At 40.6% G+C, this 20,659-nt stretch overlaps 1 protein-coding gene across 1 annotated transcript; it reads left to right on the plus strand.

The window, feature by feature from the left end:
* The first annotated feature begins 9,976 nt into the window (after positions 1-9,976).
* prdm1b (PR domain containing 1b, with ZNF domain) lies at positions 9,977-19,970 on the plus strand. Its single transcript, XM_028596850.1, has 6 exons — positions 9,977-10,147; positions 13,874-13,993; positions 15,422-15,662; positions 17,419-18,335; positions 18,448-18,576; positions 19,066-19,970. Exons 1-6 carry the CDS (start codon positions 9,977-9,979, stop codon positions 19,639-19,641), a joined length of 2,154 nt encoding a protein of 717 aa, XP_028452651.1. The 3' UTR covers positions 19,642-19,970.
* The last annotated feature ends 689 nt before the right edge of the window (positions 19,971-20,659 follow it).

Genomic DNA, 20,659 nt, shown 5'->3' on the forward strand with positions numbered 1-20,659 from the left:
GCCATTTTGTGTTTAAACTTTGTCACTTGTCAGGAGGAAAAAACATACTGCTAAATTGTATATTTTTTTCTAACTCAAATGCAAATGAAAAAAATTGACATTGTGAAATGCCATGTTATCTTAATTAGTAGAAAAGGAACCTTCTCTGAATTGCAGAAGCAAAAATGCTAAAGAGACATTTGGTGCCAAAGTAGCCCACTTAGTGATGAATCACTTAACAACTGTGTGGCAACAAGTGCTTTAATTGGCAGTAAAGTCTGCAGAGGATCCCTAATCTTTGGGATGTTATGGAAGCAGATATATGAGGCCCCAGACAGCCTGAGCCCTGTAGCGGCCTGACTAGGCTGGCTGGGCCCCTACGGTGGCTGGCTTTGGCCTTCATGGCGTGCTGTCCAGATGGGCACTAATTGGCTGGAAAGACCCAGGTAGTTTGCCAATCTGTGAAAACAGAGAGATTAGATTAGCCATCTGAGATTACAGCAGAGCAGAGTCAGACAGTGTCATCGGACTGTGATGCAGCTCCAGACTCACCCACTGAGAGAGAGAGGAACAGAGGAGAGGGGGAGGGAGGGGCTGAGCTGTTGATCTTGTAGAGGGAAATAAGGATGGTGATGGTGAAGTGTGTGAATAAAGGTGTGTATAAATTAGGGACTACATTTTAAATTCTAAATAATAAAAAAGGATGTGCAAAGGAGTGAGAAGAAGAAGAAAAGGGGATTTTTATATTAAGAACTCATTTTCTGTGGTTACATCTTGAGTTACTGTAGCCAAAAATACACACATCTGCAATGCAAATAGAAAAAAAAAATATATACAGTATATATATAAATATATGTGCCTCTATGTAAACCCACACATACACACACAAGTGAACAACATTATTCACCCCCTGACCCAATCCTTGACAGATGGCGCAGAGTGCAGCCACTGAAACAGATAATCCGTTATTGTTCTGAATATTTTGATTATCGTCCCGGTTGTCATTTCAAAATCATACACAAATCACTGCCTAACCTTAGCTTGATCCTGGGCTTACCACTGCTCTCAAGCTAATATCTTTAGTTTAGGGCCCAAAGCCGTATTGTAATAGAACTGAGAGTGCTATTCCATAAGCTCTTTTCATTTTAGAAATTGACAATGTACAGATTTGTTTTATTTAGAGAGCATAAAAAGAGGCTTGGGGGAGATTTGAAGAAGGTGTTTACAGCTGCTGGCTTGTGCTGCTGCTTTCAAGTTGGACTTAATCCACAGATGCATAAAATGTAGATATTTTTCTCACATTTCCAAACTGAAATATATTATCCTTTACCTCAAGTGGCATTGCTGTTCATCTCTTTATTAAATTTAGCTCTATATGAAAAAAAAAACACTAAATCATAACAACACAATATAAGCCCCTTTCAATGAAATATGATACATTTTTCTTTGACAAAGATTATTTTTGTGTGGCCTCAAAAACTGGCATGCCCCAGTATCTTTTAATTTTAATTAAATCCATAAGCAGTGCAGCCCAACCTCAAATTAGTGATAATCGATAAAGGCTGTGGTGGTAGTTGCGGCCTGATGCCAAGTATTGATCTGTAGTTAATGTTTTTGTTCTGCAGTACGCATGACCCCCCAGGGACAATAAAAGACCAGTAAGATTAAGACAATTAGGGGGTTGATTGTTATCCAAAAGACAATGATGATGATGAAGAAGAAGATTAAATGAGGAGATTTAGGTCAAAGTGGTGATGTCCAGAGGAAGGGAGGAGGAGGGGCAGGGAAAAGGAGGAGGGCAAAGAAAAGGTGGGAGGAAGAGGGGGAGGAAGGATTGGGGTCAGAGAAACTGATCGCTGTAGCCTGGGAGGTTGCCTCTGACTGGGGAAGAGAGTGATGGAGGAAGAGAGGGAAGGAGAGAGGGAGGGAGAGAGGGAGGGAGATCCAGATTTTTGGCAAGACCAAATTGGATTGATCCAAAGACCGAGGTGAGCTGTCACCTAGTGGGCCTCACTTGATTTTCACAGCAGGCACGCCTGTCTGGGGATTTTCCATAGACTTCTGAATCAGCACTAGCTGATCTAATGTTTTTCTTTTCTCTCTTCTCCACTTCCTCTGTCTCACTCTCATCCTGCCCCCCCTCCTTTTCTGGGAAGCCTAATTAGCAGACATTTTTTATTGATCCGCTGGATTTGGTGCTGAAATCCCCTTCTCTGTCTGCCAGACAGATCTTGGCTAAAGTCTTTCTCTTTAGCTGGTGGTCTGTGAGATTGTGGAGGGGGGCGGTGGTGCATGGGCCCACCTGTTGACCGCCACAAGCCAAAAGCGTGCAGACTTTGCTACACCCTTACATTACCTCTTTCTTATCCCTATTCTCCCCATTACATCTCCTTTAAGTCTCCAAATACCCTCTGTAGCCCCTCACTCTACTGTTGTTGGAGCTCATGTATTTTGGGCCTGCTAGATGCTGTAGCGTAGGGGATGGCTAGAGTTAACAATAATTAGAGTATTAAGCTATTAGATTCTCATTAGTTCAGAAAGTAGGGGATTGAGATAAACACCCTCTGATAATTGAGTGACATGGTATGATTATGGAGGCATTATAAATCACAAATTAGCCACCATGCATTGGCTAATAAACCAAAATCTGCATTTATAAGCAGCTAACATCAGCAGCAAGTTACAATATATTTTTTTTTACCTCTTAATGAGGTCAACCGGAGTATATTTGACAGATGTAGTTTTCACAAAACAATTTTACAATGTTTAAAATATATATATATATATATATATATATATATATATATATATATATATATATATATATATATATATATATATATATATATATATTTATATATTGTAAAAAAAAACTTGTTTTATATATATATATATATATATTTATATATATATATATATATATATATATATATATATATATATCACATTATGTTGGAGTTTTGTTATATTATATATATATATATATATATATATATATATATATATATATAATACAATCCAAATATTAAGCCAGTTGTACCCAACCATTTTGACTTGTAACCCTGTACAAAGAGCAGTGTCTGGTTGTGGTTGGGGCCCTGTAGTGTTTCAGATGCCGATGAGTTCTTGGCAGTTCCTCATAAGAGTGATTCCTTCTCTCTAAACTTCTATGATGGTTTCATTTACATAAACACTGAATAGAGATTTTTGTCACAGAACTAGCCCTTTTGCTGCTTAAACTGAAAGGAAGTTGTTTCATGATCAGGTCAGTGTCATGTCAGGAATGTCAGCTTTTGAACAGAAAATGAATCCAACAGGTTAAACAGGTTGTGGCGCCTAGTCATATCTCAGTCTGTTAAATGTGATAAATCCAAGCAAGTGCTCTCATTACAGTTGGACAGGGGTAATGTGATGTATGTATGTGTCAAGCAATGGAATGAAATGCCCTGCATTTGCGTTACTGGGTTGCAACATTTTTTAGTGTGACTCTAGACACATTTTCGAGGAACATGACAAGATATTGCAATCTAATAGAATCTAATAAAAGAGTGATCATTTGAATTCAGAGCTAATTTATGAAGATCAATACAGTACAGCCCTGTCACATAGAGCACAGTTTTTTTGAAGAGAAGTAACTGTTATAAATACTGTATGCAAATATCCCCAACTGCTCCCCCCACCACCCATATGTTTCCCTTCTGCTACAAGCGTGAACATTCAACTGAGAGAATCACAGCATCAACTTACAGATACATCTCACATGCTTCCTTTGATTTAACCTTTTTTCAATAGCAAATATTGCTCATAATATGCACAAAGGACAAGCGCTAAAAGGCTTTCTGAAAAAGAAGAAGATACTGTGTCATATAGCGTGCACCACAGAACAACAGTGGCTGGTAACAGCGAGATGAACATCAATACTCAGAAAAAATGAGTCACAAATGTTTGTGGTAATGACACTGACTGGACACCAAGCACATACAAGTATACAATCAAAGTTCCTTTATTAACATGAGCTGTGCATTTCTCTCATTGCTTCATTGAGCTCATGAAAACTTGCAAGGACGAGTTTGCAGGACAGCATGGATTTCATAAACTCTACAAAGCTGAGGTGAAAGACAAAATATAATGTTCACTTCTAGAGGTGACAATGACCATATGTAAGGTGTGTGACTAAATAGAAAACAATTCACGCAATTCAATGTATCCTCAAAATACCAGACATACTCTGCTCTCAAATTAAAATAGAAGTCCCCTATACCTGCCCTTGTATGATTCAAAGTTTCTGTATATGCACGGTAAACAGACTGATGATGATTGCAGATAAGGATGTTGTTTGTTGAGGCCTCTGGTGGGTCGGACTTCTTCCTTCCTTCTCTATGATGGCATGCAGCCCAGAGGAGGTGTGAAAATGAGATGAGTTATTTTGGTTTGTCACAGTCAGTCTCTCAGAAACTCTAGCTTATTGCAACAGATGATGGTGAGAAAGTGTGAGCTCTCACTTCGTGTTAACCATATAAGGTAAAACAGACATATAAATAAATAAAGTGTCAGTTTTAAAAAAAGATAATTTGAAGTCTCCATGCCCTACACTTAAATCTGTGTTGATTTTGGCTGCAGTTACCGACTGCATGTACAGAATCGTACTGTCAGACGAGTTGTGTGTGTCGTGCACAGTTCCAGTAAAATGGATAATAGTTTTGCCTTGTCGGTTTTCATTGCAACTTTGAGTCATTGACGAAATGGTTTGCAGTAAGACACAGACACCAATGCATGTTCTAAACAAATCTAGTGCCACTTGCATTACAGTGTGTCTGCAACAGAGTGATGCAATGTTTACTAGCTATCTAATCACACTTTAGCTTAAAATAATTGTAAAGTGTATATTTAATCAGTACCTTGCATTCCTTCATCACAATACCACAGAGTCAATGTTGTGGCAAGTTAGAAAGTTGAAATAAGATAAAGTCCTTTTAGGGCCACAAAGCCGTTTGGCATTTTCAGTAGTTCCACATACACCAATTGCCTTGCCTTTATTTGTCTGGGCTTTACTAAGAAAATTAAATATCACATTATGTTAATGCTTTGTTGGAGTTTTTACATAAATCCACTTTTCAAGTATTAATGTATCACCTTTATTGAAATGAAGATTGAACCCTTCCCTTATATTTCTTCTCTCCTTAGCTATGCCGGATGCTAAAACCACCCACTGCAGTAGAGTGAGCCTCACTAAGCAAAACAGCCCCTCCTTAAAATGTGTACTTTTCAATTTATTTTTTTTTTTTTTTTTGTGGTCATGTTTCCAAAGAGTTAGGCGTAGTTCCACAGAATTTAACAATGACGCAAAAAAAACAATAGGATAGGCGAGGAGTTGGTGGAATCTGACTGATGAAAGCAATATCTAACCCATTACACCAATCTTCAGACAGATGGAGAAAAGATTTAAGTCTGTTGTTGTTTTTTTTACCTAGTATGGAAACAAATATTTGACCACATGTCTTAGGACAACGGCGTTGCCCACTGTCATGGATTGACAAAGATTATACATTAAGATTAAAATTATGCTTTTGTGTTTCAAATCATACCTGCATTATGTATGTTGTACCCTTTGACCTATAGATACCACATAGGATATTTCTCCCCATATGTAAGCATGATTGCTTCTATAAGCTTGGAAGCAGTTCTTATCCGTGAATTATTTGTCTTTGCCACACAAAGGCTTCTTCCAGTGAATTTATAGCATCCCCCTGTCAGAAGCGACTTAGCAGGTCGAACAAGTTCAGAAAACAGGGATACAGTACAAGGAGGTGAATCTTATCTATATGTAATCTATCTCTTGACGAACAAACAACAGATCAGAAAAATCCTTCCTCTGGTCCCACAATAGAGTTTAAAGAAGTACAAGGAAGTGCATCTTGCCTTTCATCTATCTCTTGACATACAAACAATAGATCAAAAAAAGTTGTTCCCCTTCGCACAATAGAGTTTAAAGAACAGTGATAACAAATGATTTGAGAAAAATTAGCAAGGAATTCTAGATAAGGGACACATTCCCTTTTCTAGAATTTCCCTCTCACTCACTGATAACAACAACAACAAGACCTTTACCCATTAAGACAAAAAAGCCTCATAAAACAAAGATGCTTCCAAGAAAACAATTGCCAATGGCTAATGCGTGTTAGTAATGAAAAGCAATAATGTAATCTTACATATTTAAGGTTCAGCCAGAGGGGATAATCCCTCTGGTTAAAGGGATCTGATGGAAACTAAGCTGGCTGGCTCAGTAAACAACAACCTCATAAAAAGTGATGTTTCTATGGCTACTTCCTATAAGTCATCTACTTCCTGGTAAAGTGAATGCGGTTGTTGCTAGGGACAACAACTACAGCACCAGAGTAACAATGCTATAACAGCCAAATAATCCTCTTTTTTTGTCTGAGGATCTGCCTCTCAGCTGTTTACTGTTTACCAACTGGAAAAGCACCAACGGAGGGGAGCACCAATAGAATAAGAGGGATTTCAAGCCCCCAGAAACTGATAGATTGAGGAATGTAAACATTGTCATCACCTATACCTTAGTTTGATATATTTCGGGGTGTGGCATGTTTCCACTATAAGGACAATGTACTCAGATTCTGACTCACGGCCAAGGAGCTGTAAACAAACAACGTGAGAAGTCACATTTCTTCCATGACTGGATTGTTTCTACTTTCATTCTCATTGAAAGAGAAACACTGGCACTGGATCAGACAACATTACAGATAACCTGATAACTTTACAGTATGGAATTCAGCACAGCGTATTTTCTTCATTTTATCTTGATCTTTTATGATGCATTGTGTTTAAACCGTACACCAAACTCAGATTCAATTAGGCAAAGGTACAGTTGTGTAACACACATTTTATGAGCTGGTTGCCCATTGGTTGGGGTACGTGTGGAATGGGGCTTGGGGTACTGCTAGATGTCGGAATCAGTGGTTATTGATGGGTAAACAATAGGATTATTTACTTAATACTCCTAATTGCCCTATTTGTTTTCTTATAGCATAGGGAGACAGATGCACTACGTCCTAAAATGACTATTAGTTCTTTGTTTTACTATGCTAATGATCCAATTCTTTCACATTGTATATATATATATTTGTGTATCACTGGACTCTAGTACACATGGGTGTACGTGGGTTGGCGGAAGATGGTTAATGAAATGTAAGTTTTTTGTAGTCGAAGATGGAAATTGTAAAGGATTTATAATTAATATTTTAGAAAATTACAACATTTCAACATCAACATTTGGTAGAACAGGTGCACTGTTACTGACACTAGAGCAGTACAGAATAAGACTATTGCATGACAACAGGTGTCCAGGCTACTACAAAACACCTAGGTACCAATAACTTAGTATTATCACGACTCAGGTCACATCACTTTGTCTGAGTTTCTCTGTCTCAGACAGCTTCAATATAGCTGACCACTTATCCTTTTCGGCTCATCTGGTGCCGTTATCTCCCTCCCTTCCCCGTTTGTTCAAAGGCCCAGTTCCCGTTGCCCTGCGCGTGAGGTTTCCATCCCTGGAAAAAAAAAAAGTCTGAAACTATCTGATGTCCCGGATGTGATGTGTGTCGACAAGTGAGATGAGTCGGCTAGCCTGCTATCCTGGAGTGCTGGATCTTTAGCCGAGTCCTGAGCCCGAGCCCAGACTGTCTGCAAATTAGTGAAATTAGCCCCACCAGGCTCAGGCCAGTGAAAAAGCCCAAATCCCTATACCTCCCCTCCCTCTCCACCACACACACACGCACACACACACACACAGACACACACACACTCCTTCTACTACCATCATTAACCCCCATGCAAAACTGGTCAGTAAAGCTCCACTCTTGGAATAGCGGTCTTACCATATGGCAGCCAATTTACTATTTCATCACCAGCAAAGTTGGGGAGGGGGATGGGGGGGTGGGGGCAATAGAAGCAGTATATTATTTTTTCCAGAATTCTTTGGACTTTAACAATATTTGTGAAACACATTTACATTTGTTTCTCTTAAAACTATTATGTGAATCCTGTCAATCAAATAACAGGGTTGCATCTTAACAAAAATCAAGTACACTTTTAGGAACAAGGATTTTAGGAATTGAGCATTGCGCCTGTTATTTTGATATTTTCAACATTTAGCCTGCAGGTTATGTAACATTTGGTATGTTTAGGTAAAGATGCACGCTGTAAATTATAATAATAGAGACTAAATGGAGAAATTCATCAATTCTGTAGTTATGTGTCACCAGTGATAAAATGACCATGACAGATGTTTAAGTTGTACTGTAAAATGTAAGACATCTCAAGAAAAAACATGTGATAGTTATTTATTTCGCATGTGATGCATTTAATAAATTCACATAAATATATATATATATATATATATATATATATATATATATATATATATACACACACATATTCTTGCCCTCCATATGTTGTTTTAATTGCTCTCTCCTGTCCTAGCTATCTTTATGCAGGCTGAGGTGACTCAGAGCTCCATATTATTAGCCTGTGCGTGTGTGCGTGTCTGAAAGTAAAGGGAATGCCAGACAGGTGTCTTTAAGTCTCTTTCCTACATGCTAGGATGACCTGCTCTACATTTGTACCTGTGAATAAGTGAAGCGCACCAATCAGCACAGGGCATGCGTATAGGAGAAGACTTACTTTTTTCCTGATTCTATAAAACTTTAAATATAGAAGAATTGTGATTGTGTGTGTTTGTATAGATTCGAGATTTACATAGTGGTGTGTGTGTGTGTGTGTGTGTGTGTGTGTGTGTGTGTGTGTGTGTGTGTGTGTGTGTGGCAGGGGTGTAAGGAGTCTTAAAGATGTTCTACAGTGAGATGTAGGTCAAGAAGATACCCTGGCAGCAGATTGCTCATTAAGTGCCAAACCAAGCAAAAGTCTATGAGTGTGTTTTTCAGTGGCAACACACCAGCCATCTGCTCTTCCTTTATTCATTCATTAACATGTCTTCTTTGTGCGTGGACGTGTGTGTGTGTGTGTGTACGTTTGTGTGTGTGCGTGGATGCGTGTGTGCGTATGTAAGCATTCATCACAACAGCCACTTGCTGGCCAAGTGTACAACGTCACTGATGTTGTTGTCTAAAACCAACAGTTGTGTGTCAGATGGCTTAATCACATGACCACAGTGGCTTGTGATTGGCCGAGGCGTTTAGCTAAAAAAGCTTGGGCGCAATCATCCAGGCTCATGAGTTTCTGGTGACGGTGACAGAGTGGCCAGAGGAAGAGCGGATACCCAAAGGATCTAACTGACAGGAATCCCTAAAGAAACACTGGAGAAAGGAGAGAGAGTATAAAGAGGAGAACACAGATAAAAAGCAACCAAGGAATGACATAGCCAAAGAAATGAGGATCCTACAGCTGAATGAATGTGTGAAAGTAAGTCATATAGCTTGTTTCTTTTTTTGCTGGCATGAATAACGTTGGATAGAGAAAAGATGGATAAATGATACAGAATGAGCTGAAAAGGACAAGTTGACCTACTGGCTTAATGTGAAATGGCAGGTTAAACAGAATGGTGTTAGGACGATGGGATGGATTTCAAACGACAAAAGATTTAGTTGACTTGGGATTTTTTTTATTAAACCTCAGGCCAACCTACTGTAATAATGTTTAACTTATATAAATAAGTTGTTTATCACGGTCAGTTTGTGGTGGGTAAGGATGATGTCTTTCTGTACTGCAAATTTTCTTTTTATCCAAACATGTACTTTGCCTCAAACTTAATATAATAACAGTTGATTTCTGTGGCACTAAAATCTCGTTCTCTCTCTTGCTTTCTAGATCTTGAGCTTTAACAAGCGTACCTAAGACAAGGGACCTACCCGATCAAACCAAAGTACTTCTATACCAAAGCAACTTAAACCAAACGGAACAAAACCAAACTATAGCTTGAAAGCCTAAATCCATCACCTACAGTTTATTCTATATTGTCAAGATGAAGCTGGAAAGCACACCAGGAGACATGAGCGGGTGGAGGGAGGTGGACTTTGTCCTCAACTGCACATACATTGTGCCAGACCAGGTGTCGGACCCCAGCTTCAGTCTGCCCAAAGCCATGACCTCCATTCCACGCAACCTCACCTTTGAATACAGCACAGACAATGAGGTAAGAGCATTTCAACTCCTTCAGATTGTTTACACATCAAGATATTGAACCGCTTACTCTTAAAACTGAAGTACATTGAGAAAAAGCTCATATTCTTATCTAACAACTACAATAACTTTAACCCTACTTTAAAGTAGTTGCAATCTGGGGTGCCATTCGAGAAAAGGTTGGTTTGGTCAGATTATAGCTTTGGTGATTACACTTCAAAATATTAATTCTGTGTTACATAACATTCTGTTGGGCCATCTGCATTAGGTTACTTGGGACAAAAGATCTGCTGAGTAATGAGTTCTTCGCACATACAGAGTGCACAGTGTGTGGGTGTATGTGTGTTTGTGTGTGTGTGTGTGTGTGTGTATGTGGCTGTGTGGCTGTGGACATGAGGCTGCTGACAGCTTGAAGTCAGAGGCCTTTCTATGTCTTCTGGCCACCTTAACTTCCATTATGTCACCCTAAGGTTTCTGCCATTGTGTAGCTTCTTTGCACTTCTGTCTCACACATGCAATAATGCACGCAGACACTCTCACTCAGGATATAAACATAGACACTCGAGTAAGATGTCAGGGATCAGCTTGGCTTTCAGCAGGGGATCTTATCGCATCAAAACTTACCGCCTGTCTCTTTTTTTCTACAACCATGCCTATCCTATTTACCTCATCCTCTCCAACTCAGGTGAGTCAGGAAGAGCAAACACAATGTCCCTGAGCTATTTCAGTCAGCTGACTGTTTGGCTTTCAGTGCAGTAAGATCTGGTATCTGCCTGGACATGTCACTGCAAAGCACTGTAATCATGTCTCCAAGCAAGGTTTTAAAAGGGAATTTGTACTGAGACCAAAGAGAGAATCATCATCATAAAACGTAAGAGAGAAATATGTCACACTTACTTGTTTAGTTGCTCTTAACGCTCAACACTGATGCTTGCGGAGGCCTTCGCTGCCCCCTTCCTCTTTCTGTCCTGACCCAGGCAACACTTTCTGCCGTCGTTCCTCTTCTCTAGTTCTCATAGATACTCATACATTCATCTCTTCCTCCTCTCTATGTAGCATGTAATGCTGCAGGAAGAGAAAATCATGCAAACTGAGGTTTCCCCAGCCCTTGTTTACCAGCTAACACATTTTACAAACACTTCACACTTGATGCAGCTAAACTTGATTTTGACATTTGCTTGCAGTGCTCACACGCAGCAGGGATATCTGATAAATCGCAATTGTTAAAATGTAATTTGAATGTAATTGTCTAATATCTACATCAAACACTTACTGGAAAACAATTAGGTGTGAACATATGTGATCAGTGAGTCAAACAGATATATGAGACATAAGAACAAGCACAAGCACACACTTACATGATTGCCAGTAATCTGTTTTGCTTAAACTGGCCCTTGTGGTTTCCCTTTCTAAGACAGTGTCATGTGAATCTTTCTCCTTGACTCGCTAAAGCTGGGAAATTAATTTCCTGTGATGATCAAAAAACACAGCCGCTCCTCTGTGTGGGTTTGTGGGATGGGATGGCACATACATGTGTCACCTTATACGTAAGGCACTGTTCACACAGTTATCAGTAAGGCTCCGAGGGAAGGGCTTTTTTACACACGTGAGTATATGGTGCACTTCAGTTTCAGTTTGGCAGATGAGTCAAATTTAGAGTCTGGATGAAAACTGAGAATGTAGTCAACTCACAAGTCCTTATACATCAGTAGCATTATCATCATGCATATCCACACACTTGTTCAGCACCTTTTCGGCTACCAGGAGGAATGTTGGGCCCACTTGTCTTCCTATTTCTCAAACTTTCTTCACACTTTTCCTAATCCTCCTTTTCCTCCCATTTTTTATTCCGAAGCGTGCCAGGAAATGCAAAGAAGGGTGAAGGGGACACGTGGCAGATGGGGCGTTAGCAACGGGTGCCAGTAAGCTAGGAGAGAGGCAGCGTAGGGGACGGATGGGGAGGGAGAAGCTGGGGAGAGGAGGGTGTGTTGGGGGGGGGGAATTTAGGTTAAAACCAGATGATTAACTTTCGTTGGGGGCCAGGCAGCCAGCCAGGCCTCAAACTGGCAGGCGCACAAGCTATTTCGAGAGGGTTAAGAAAAGACCAGGGATTGGGGGAAGGAAGAAGAAAAGGAGGGAGCTCAGGAGTGTCATAGCGTGGGTCATTTAAGAATGCCCATCCTACTTTATTTCTTCAGTTCTTCAACACCCCCCCCCAACCTGGCCGAACTGGGCGGTTAAGCAACAGCGGCGGCCACAGCGATTCGTTAGTCACGCAACGCCAGCAAAGCACAATGTCCCTGTCACACTGGTTCATCACATCCAGGAATCACCTCACTCGCCTCCACGGCTGCTTGACACACACACACACACACACACACACACACACACACACACACACACACACACACACTGCCACACACTCCTGCCGCCCTCAGTGACCTGTTGTCCTAATTTACTGCTTTTCCATAATCTATAAAAGCCAACTTCACCTCTCATTGTGTAATAAATAATCCCAAGGTGTTCAGGTGTTTGTCATTTCTGTTTTTTTAATGTTTGACCTTTGCACAGTAGGCCATGGAAATTCTTTTGAGGGTCAGTTTGAACTACAGTTCCTCAATGGAAGAAAGAAAGACGGGGAGGGAGGGGGAGGGGGGGGGGGGGGGGGGGGGGGGGGGGGGGTTACTTAAGGTTTGAACACAAAGCTCCTCAAGACACAGAGGCTGTGTTTATGCCACAGATGCTGCTGCCTGGTGGGGTGTGTGTTTTTGGGCTTGTTTTGAGAAAGGGTTGCACTTTCAATGAAATTGTGAATCATGAAGCTGCACAACATCATTTCATTGTCATTTATTATTTTTACCAACACAGCATTTTCGTATCCAGCTCACTAAAAAAAAAAAAACCTCAAAAGGTCAGAAATGACTAACTAACCTGCAGAACAGATCAGGTTTTGTTTTTTACCACACATATTACTGTATGTCCCTGGGCAAAAAGTTGCCTGCTCATAGTAAAAAAAAAAATCCCATTTCCTTTGTGCTATATGTTTGGACACACTTTGAAACACTAACTGTATTCTAGGTAATCCCATTAAACAAATGTGTAACTCTATAGGTAGAACATTTTGTAATCTGAGTTTTTAGGCTTTGATTCAACCTGGAAGCAGAATCAGTGTGATTTTTCAAATGGCTTTTGTCTTTGCGGTTCCAGAATCAAAAGTGCTGTAAAACACTTCATACATATGAGATCAGCATTCATGAAGTACACAAGACAAAGTGGGTGGCACTGTTTTATAAATAAAACTGCCTTGCCTTGCTGCTTTTCTCTCTGTGTCTCTCTCTGTGGTGTTTATCAGGACACCAGGTCAGAGATCAGTGAAGTAGGTCAGAGAAAGTGTACTTCTGTTGATTCGATAAACGTATTAGTGTTGACACTGTGTCACCTTATTGGTTTTAACCTGGATCTAGAGCTGTCTGGGTCAACGTGACAAAGCAACCACAACTGCAACTCTGGCCAAGAACCTGCTGGAAACAATAAACAATGGACAATCAAAAGTATACTATACTAAACTATACTATATTAAATGTATAGATTTCAAGACCTTTGTGTACAGATAGAGATGACCTAAAGATTACTTTTTTTGTTTTCTATGAAGGTTGACCTGCTGTGTAAAATTTCACATAAGAGGCGACCCATGGGAAATAGACTCTAAATTGAATTATGTATTTGGTCTGTGTTCCAGGTGATGGGCGTGTTCAGCAAAGAATATATCCCTCAGGGTACTCGCTTTGGCCCTCTGCAAGGGGTCATCTACACCAAAGACAACGTACCCAAACAGGCCAACAGGAAATACTTCTGGAGGGTAAGCGAAACGCACATACACATACTTATACTTACACAAATATCCAATTTATTATACATGCATATATAACATATATTTAACATGTATACCCATACTTATTTGCATCAATACTTTAACCCAGCTCAGTGTAATACTGGTCAAACAGGGGAAAGTCTCAAATCTAGATGTAAGAAAATGACCCTGGGAAAAGTTGGGGAGCGTCAAGTTTTCTTCTTCTTCTGTTATTCCTTAAAAAAAAGAAAAGTCAGTTGCTCAGATGCAGAAGTTTCACATCAAGTCCAACTCCATACGTCAATAAGGAAACAAAAATGCTTTCACACACATTGCAGTGGCCTACAGGGGTTTTGGTCAAACTTTTAGAGGAAGTTGTGAACGCTGGTGGCACGTAACAATGGATTCACTCTCACACAGTCATCAGAGCCTTACCGGCACTCAGGTCCTATGTATGCAACATTTGTCACATACACAAAGGAAGGGACTATTGTTCCCTGTACTCTGATCCTTGCCTTTCCGCCCATGTTTAGTCTTCAAGTGCCATGTTTATTGTCTCTCTCATCCAGACACAGCTTATGTCACTCAGGAAAGTTTCTATTCTGCTGAGTCAATTCCCATAAGGACTTTTTGCTGACACCCTACGTATTTTCCTTCCGGCTTTATTTCCTGTAAACCTGTGCAAGGGGTGTTGCAGTGGTGCAGTAGTGAAAGTCTGACGTTCGTGTTATCATCATCTTATCCCGTGACACAGGTGAAGGGAGGAGGGGGGCGGACGTGCTGCCAAAGGCATTCCTGCTTTTGGCTGGCTGCCAGCACCTGTCAAAGTCAAAAGTGTAAATCTTTATCCCTGAAAGAAGTAATCATACTAAAGTGTACCACTAGCATGTATTTCATGAATTAAATTTCAACACAGGAACAATAATAATACTAAAAAGTGAGAAAGAGAAAATGAGGAAAGAGGGAGAGTGAGAGAGACAGCAACTGTGGTAAGCCACACCTCCTGCCTCACGCTTACTACTAATAGTGTAGCACAGAAACTAACACACACACACTCAGGACAGACAGAGCAGAGCTTTAGGCTGCAGACTAAAGGAGCAAAATATCCTCAACTTATAACTGAAGGATATTTAACTGTACATGGCAGAGGTGATTATTCTGTTTTAAAAGTTTTAAAAGTTTTCTTTATAATCTTATTTTGTTTTTTTTTTAAATAGTTTTCTACACATTTGTTTTTACAGATTTTTTGTCAATTTTAATCAGAATTTGTCATATTTTAATGGTGGATGTGGCCAACCTTTTGTCAAGCAATATAATTAATTAATTTTAAATATTTAACGATTACTTTACAAGTAATACTCATTATGTTGCACACAAATCAGTTGCTTCAGGTGTTCTGTGTAAATGTTTTTAATCTCTGTTCTTTTTCTCCTGCAGATTTACAGCAGTGGGCAGCTTCAACACTTCATTGATGGCTATGACGTCCACAGGAGCAACTGGATGCGTTATGTCAACCCGGCCCACTCTCTGGCCGAACAGAACCTGGTGGCGTGCCAGAACGGACGGGACATCTACTTCTACACCATCCGACCCGTGGAGCCCAATCAGGAGCTGCTGGTTTGGTACAGCCAGGAGTTTGCCCAGAGGCTCTGCAGCCAGGAGGTCGACATCAAACAGAGTGAGTGCAGCAGGAAGATACAATTTTCTAGCTTTGTATCAGGATGTGATGGTCGTTTTCACAGAAAACATTGACAATATCAGCTTGTGTAATGTAAAGTTTAGTGGTTGATGCGATGGAAACCTTGTATTGCCGAGGAATGATTTAGTGGGAAGGAGTGAAAGACTGCTGATTATCAGCGTTTTTTTGTTTGTTTTTTAAGATTATCTTTTGGGCTTTTTATGCATTTTATTGGATCGTACAGATAGAGAAGAAAGTGGGGGGAGAGAGAGAGGGGGGATGACACGCAGCAGAGGCCACAGACCTCAGCCTACATGACGCCTAGTGGCACACGCTCTACCGCCTGAGCTAAAGGTCGCCCCTGACTATCAGCTGTTTTGTTGAGGCAGCACAATGACACACAAAAATTCTCCTATTTTGACTTACTAGATCTGACAAAATGACAGATTTAGATCTGTGGCCATGACAAAAAACATGGCACAAATTCTGCGTCAGGAGATGATAGCTATCATCAGCACAATACTATCACTTTAAGGTGAATAAAGACATATTCTTTCTTCCTGTGATTACAAACTGATGTTATCTTTTACCAACAGTAAAGGTAGTTGTTTTGATGCGATATCTTCCTGTTAGGCTTACCATAGAGAGCACTGTATTTATGCAAGATTGTGGGAAACACACACACACACACACACACACACACACACACACACACACACACACACACACAAATCTCAGTGTTTCATGAGATGTGGTTAATGATGTGGGATTTTAAGGAGAGTGGAGAAAAAGGGGAATAATGGCTGGTCAAAGTACCTTTGTGAGTCACATGTTTTTATGTAGCTATAGTAGCAAGTCATGCCCTCATCATCCTGAATGATTGTCTGTTGGCACAAAGGCTAATGACTCATACCAACTGGATACACCAGATGCGTTGGTGACTAATGCTAAGGCGGTTTCATTACACCGTTTAATCAACTTATAGGATCTTAAAAGCTTTCACCTTTCTAAGTTCAGGTATGATCATTGTATGCCTTCCAGGGTTTTATTCTGATATATTTGTATTGAAGGCAATCTAGTTTGGCAGCTCAGGTACTGGTTGTTGAAGCTTTGGGCGACAGCCTTTGAACGTGCAAACCAAGGACATTTTGAATTAGTTTGGCCTTTCATTTCATATTTAGCTAAAGGAGAAAGGAAACCAGTGGCTGAAATGAATTGTAGTAATTACTAAATTAACTAAACCATGCAAAACACTGGTACAGTCGTTTAAATGACCCTGAATTCCGTTCACATAATGAACGGTAGAATGACATGATACATGAGACAGTAGTTGACATACAGAAGTTCTCAAAAAGAAAAAAAGAGAAGGAAAAAAGGAAGAGATGTTTTCTTGTGGCGAGTAAGACAGCTATACCCAGAAATGGTTTTGCAAATGAAACTCAGAATCTTGCCGTACAACTATGACATGGCCCCACACACTTTACCACCAACTCATTCTCCCACATCAAAATCACTAATGTGATTGACAAACAGAAACCTAGACTGTATGATTTACGAGTCAAGTCAGACTGAAACTACTATCATTTACCATAAGTAGGGGTGCCTTCTGTGGGCGGATGTGTGTGTGCTTGTGTGTGTGTGTGTGTGTGTAAGGGATTTACTAAGGGAAGAACTAAGAACTAGATATAATATTGAGCTTTTTCCCCCCCGTTTGATTCTGTAATTTAGTCATGCTTACAATTTCATTTATTTACAGAATACATGAGTTCTGATGAAGATCATGAGCCGGAGTACACCAAACAGCACCTACCTCAGCAGACATGGCTTAAAGAAATAACAAAGGAAGAGGTGAAAGAAGAGAGGGATGACGATGGAGAGGAGAATATCGACGTAGAGATGTTAGAAAGAGACACTCCGCCTGACACGCCTGACGACCAGATCATGGACTTCAGCAAAAAGTTTGAAAAGGAGAGCAACAGAGATCCAGAAGACCAGGGGATCATTCCGTCCCCTAAGCCCGAACCCAAAGACCCTAGCCTGGGCTTAAATCACCCGTACTTAACAAATCCCCATCCTGCACATTCATCTCAGCACCGAAATCTCCCTCTTCACCTCCACGGCCTCTACAGGGAAGGCGTTTCATCTTACCCCCTTTACCACCAATCCAGCCCCCTCCAGTCCAATTACCAGCTTCTTCCTCCCTACGGCCCACACTATCCTCGCCTCCTCCTTCCTTCGTACTCCCCTCCTTTTCCTGGGATGCTGCCCTCAAGAGGATCGCTCCGATACAGCAGCTATCTGGGCACAGACGGACTCCCGTATCCACCCATCGGCCCACCAAATCTGCTGCCAGTGTCTCTCCCCTACCCTCCACCTTCACAGGGAGGTCTGAAAGAACTAAAACCAAATGTGTCGCCACCACGAGGCGCCCCGGCCACCCCAGAGCTCTCCCCTCTCCCCAAGCCTGACAGTCAGCATCAGTCTACTGAGCAGTCTAGCTCTGGTAGCGATGAAGCCATGAATCTCAGCCTGGCTACGACCAAAAGCAACCCAGCGACACGCAGCAGCCCTGGCCACAAATCTCTGCCCTACCCACTGCAGAAACAGAATGGAAAGATCAAGTATGAATGTAATATCTGCTCAAAGACTTTTGGACAGCTGTCAAACCTCAAGGTATCAGCTTCAGTTCCTATCATGTATTTCCTTATACTTTTATTTAATGTATTCCAATGTTTAGACACCACCGGTGCTCATTACTTTTTTCGTATGATCTGTGTAATTGTAGGTCCATCTCCGAGTGCACAGTGGTGAGAGACCTTTCCAGTGTAACCTATGTAAAAAGAGCTTCACTCAGCTGGCCCACCTCCAGAAACATCACCTGGTCCACACGGGGGAGAAGCCACATGAATGTCAAGTATGTTGAAAATCATAATCTAAATGTTTGTGTGTTTCTTGTCTATTTACAAGCTTTTTACAAGCTCTTTCCTGATCTCCCCACGCGGATGTAAAATTGAGAGTTTGAAAGACACACAAGGAAACACTTTAAACAATATAGAAATGCTCTCCGACTCACGTCAATTTCTTTGAAGGCTCTGTCAAAGTGCCATTACATATTTTGTCATGTAATTGTTTACCATTGTGAAACTGTGGGTGTGAGTGTTGAGAGCAAGGATATAACTGGTCTTACAAAGAATGTTTTAAAAAAAAGAACAGGAATAACATGATCAACCCTGATACTATACTCTATATGACTCATATATATATATATATATATATATATATATATATGCTCAATTCTTCCAGAATATTCCTAAAGACAACCCAACTGTTTTCTTAAGGTGTTATCATAATCAGTCACAATGTTGGACACGCAAACCTTAACCTTTTATTTCATGCTTTCCAGGTGTGTCACAAACGCTTCAGTAGCACCAGCAACTTGAAAACACACCTACGCCTCCACTCTGGGGAAAAGCCTTACCAGTGCAAGCTGTGTAGCATTAAGTTCACCCAGTACATCCACCTCAAACTGCACCGCCGCCTCCACACCAGCCGCGACCGGCCCTACCGCTGCCAGCTCTGCGCCCAGGCCTTCTTCCACCGCTTCTCCCTCCGCATCCACCAGTGCAGCTGCTGCATGGCTAACTCCAATGCACCTGTCAACATACACATGAAACAGATGGTGGAGCGGTTTGACGCCAGCCAGGAGGCTGACATGCTTACAGAGGCGGCATCGGCACTGCAGGTGGAGGAAGCGGTAGAGCAATGGTTGGCTCGTACCTTGGAAGGCGAGGGGAAGAAGGACCAGAAGGAGGCCACCATACTGCTGAAAGCTCTGACGGCAGCTATTAACGCATCAGCAATCCCCATGGCCCAATCAGCTATACCTACATCACACCACAGCCCTCCACTGACTTATCAGGAGAGGGCCAGTGTTGTTCATCTCCACCAACGGCCAACAGTGAAGACAGAAGGACAGTGAGAAGAAAGAGGGGGAAATATAAAAAAGACATACAACCAAGAAACAAAATGTCGCCAAATAAAACTCCCCTTATTGTCCATGAAGTGCACTAAAGGGAATATAAACTTTCATAATCCAATGAGCATAGCACCAAAAGAAGAGCATTCCAAAGACTGGGCGAGGGTATTTAGTGATTGTACGCCTCCCAAAACTCAGTTTAAAAAATGAAAATGGAGGAGGATGCTAAGCTGTGAAATATTTAAAACTCTTTTCACTCAGGTAGAGAAGTGTTGCATTTTTGTGCTTTAACTTATTACTTTTTGTTTTGTTTTTGTTTGAGTCATGTATATTTATTTAGGTGCATCATAGTTTGCTTTTTTTCTGTTAGTGTTTTCTTTTTATTATGTGATAACATTTCCAAGAAGATTTGACCTCTTAGGAAAACCACAAATTGACTCAGGAACAAAAATGTGGTACACGCCTGTGAATGAATCTTCACTTGCTATATTGTGCTTTGTTTTACTTTGTATGACAGTGTGTTTGAGCTTCTGGGTGCATGGGTACAACGAGTGGATGCATATAGGAATGACAGGGCAGAGTGACGGCACAAACCACCTTCCTGCTCTTTAATTGTTTGCAACTATTTTATTTATTTATGATAAAAAAGGGAAAAAAAATCTGGTTTGTTGAAACTGTGTGTTAATAAGTAATTGCCAAAATTACAATCAAAGAACTTGAATGTGTAGCACTGTTTTTGGATCATTATTCAACTAATTCTAACATTAAAAGGGAGAAAAAAAAAAAAAAAAAAAAAAAACCAAAGACACACTGTGCTGACCAAAACCAAAAGCCACCAAAAGAAATAAAACTACAGGTTCAAAGAGATAGCACAATCACAATGTAATGTGTACACAAGATCCTCTGAAAAATGGCTTTTATTCTTACTTACTGCAACATCTGTTAAAATTGAGAAACTAAGATCGCTATGAAATTTTTTTTACCGGATTCAAATGTTTCAGATATTTCTCCTTTCGTACAA

This window comes from Perca flavescens, chromosome 14 (assembly GCF_004354835.1).
Source record: "Perca flavescens isolate YP-PL-M2 chromosome 14, PFLA_1.0, whole genome shotgun sequence".
In the NCBI taxonomy this organism is placed as follows: domain Eukaryota; kingdom Metazoa; phylum Chordata; class Actinopteri; order Perciformes; family Percidae; genus Perca; species Perca flavescens.

Bases quoted from the DNA above. Each gene is read 5' to 3' on its own strand.
- prdm1b (XM_028596850.1), top strand. From the start codon at position 9,977: ATGAAGCTGGAAAGCACACCAGGAGACATGAGCGGGTGGAGGGAGGTG. The intron at 18,336-18,447 runs GTATCAGCTTCA...GTGTAATTGTAG, and splicing joins GACAGCTGTCAAACCTCAAG to GTCCATCTCCGAGTGCACAG. The intron at 18,577-19,065 runs GTATGTTGAAAA...CATGCTTTCCAG, and splicing joins AGAAGCCACATGAATGTCAA to GTGTGTCACAAACGCTTCAG.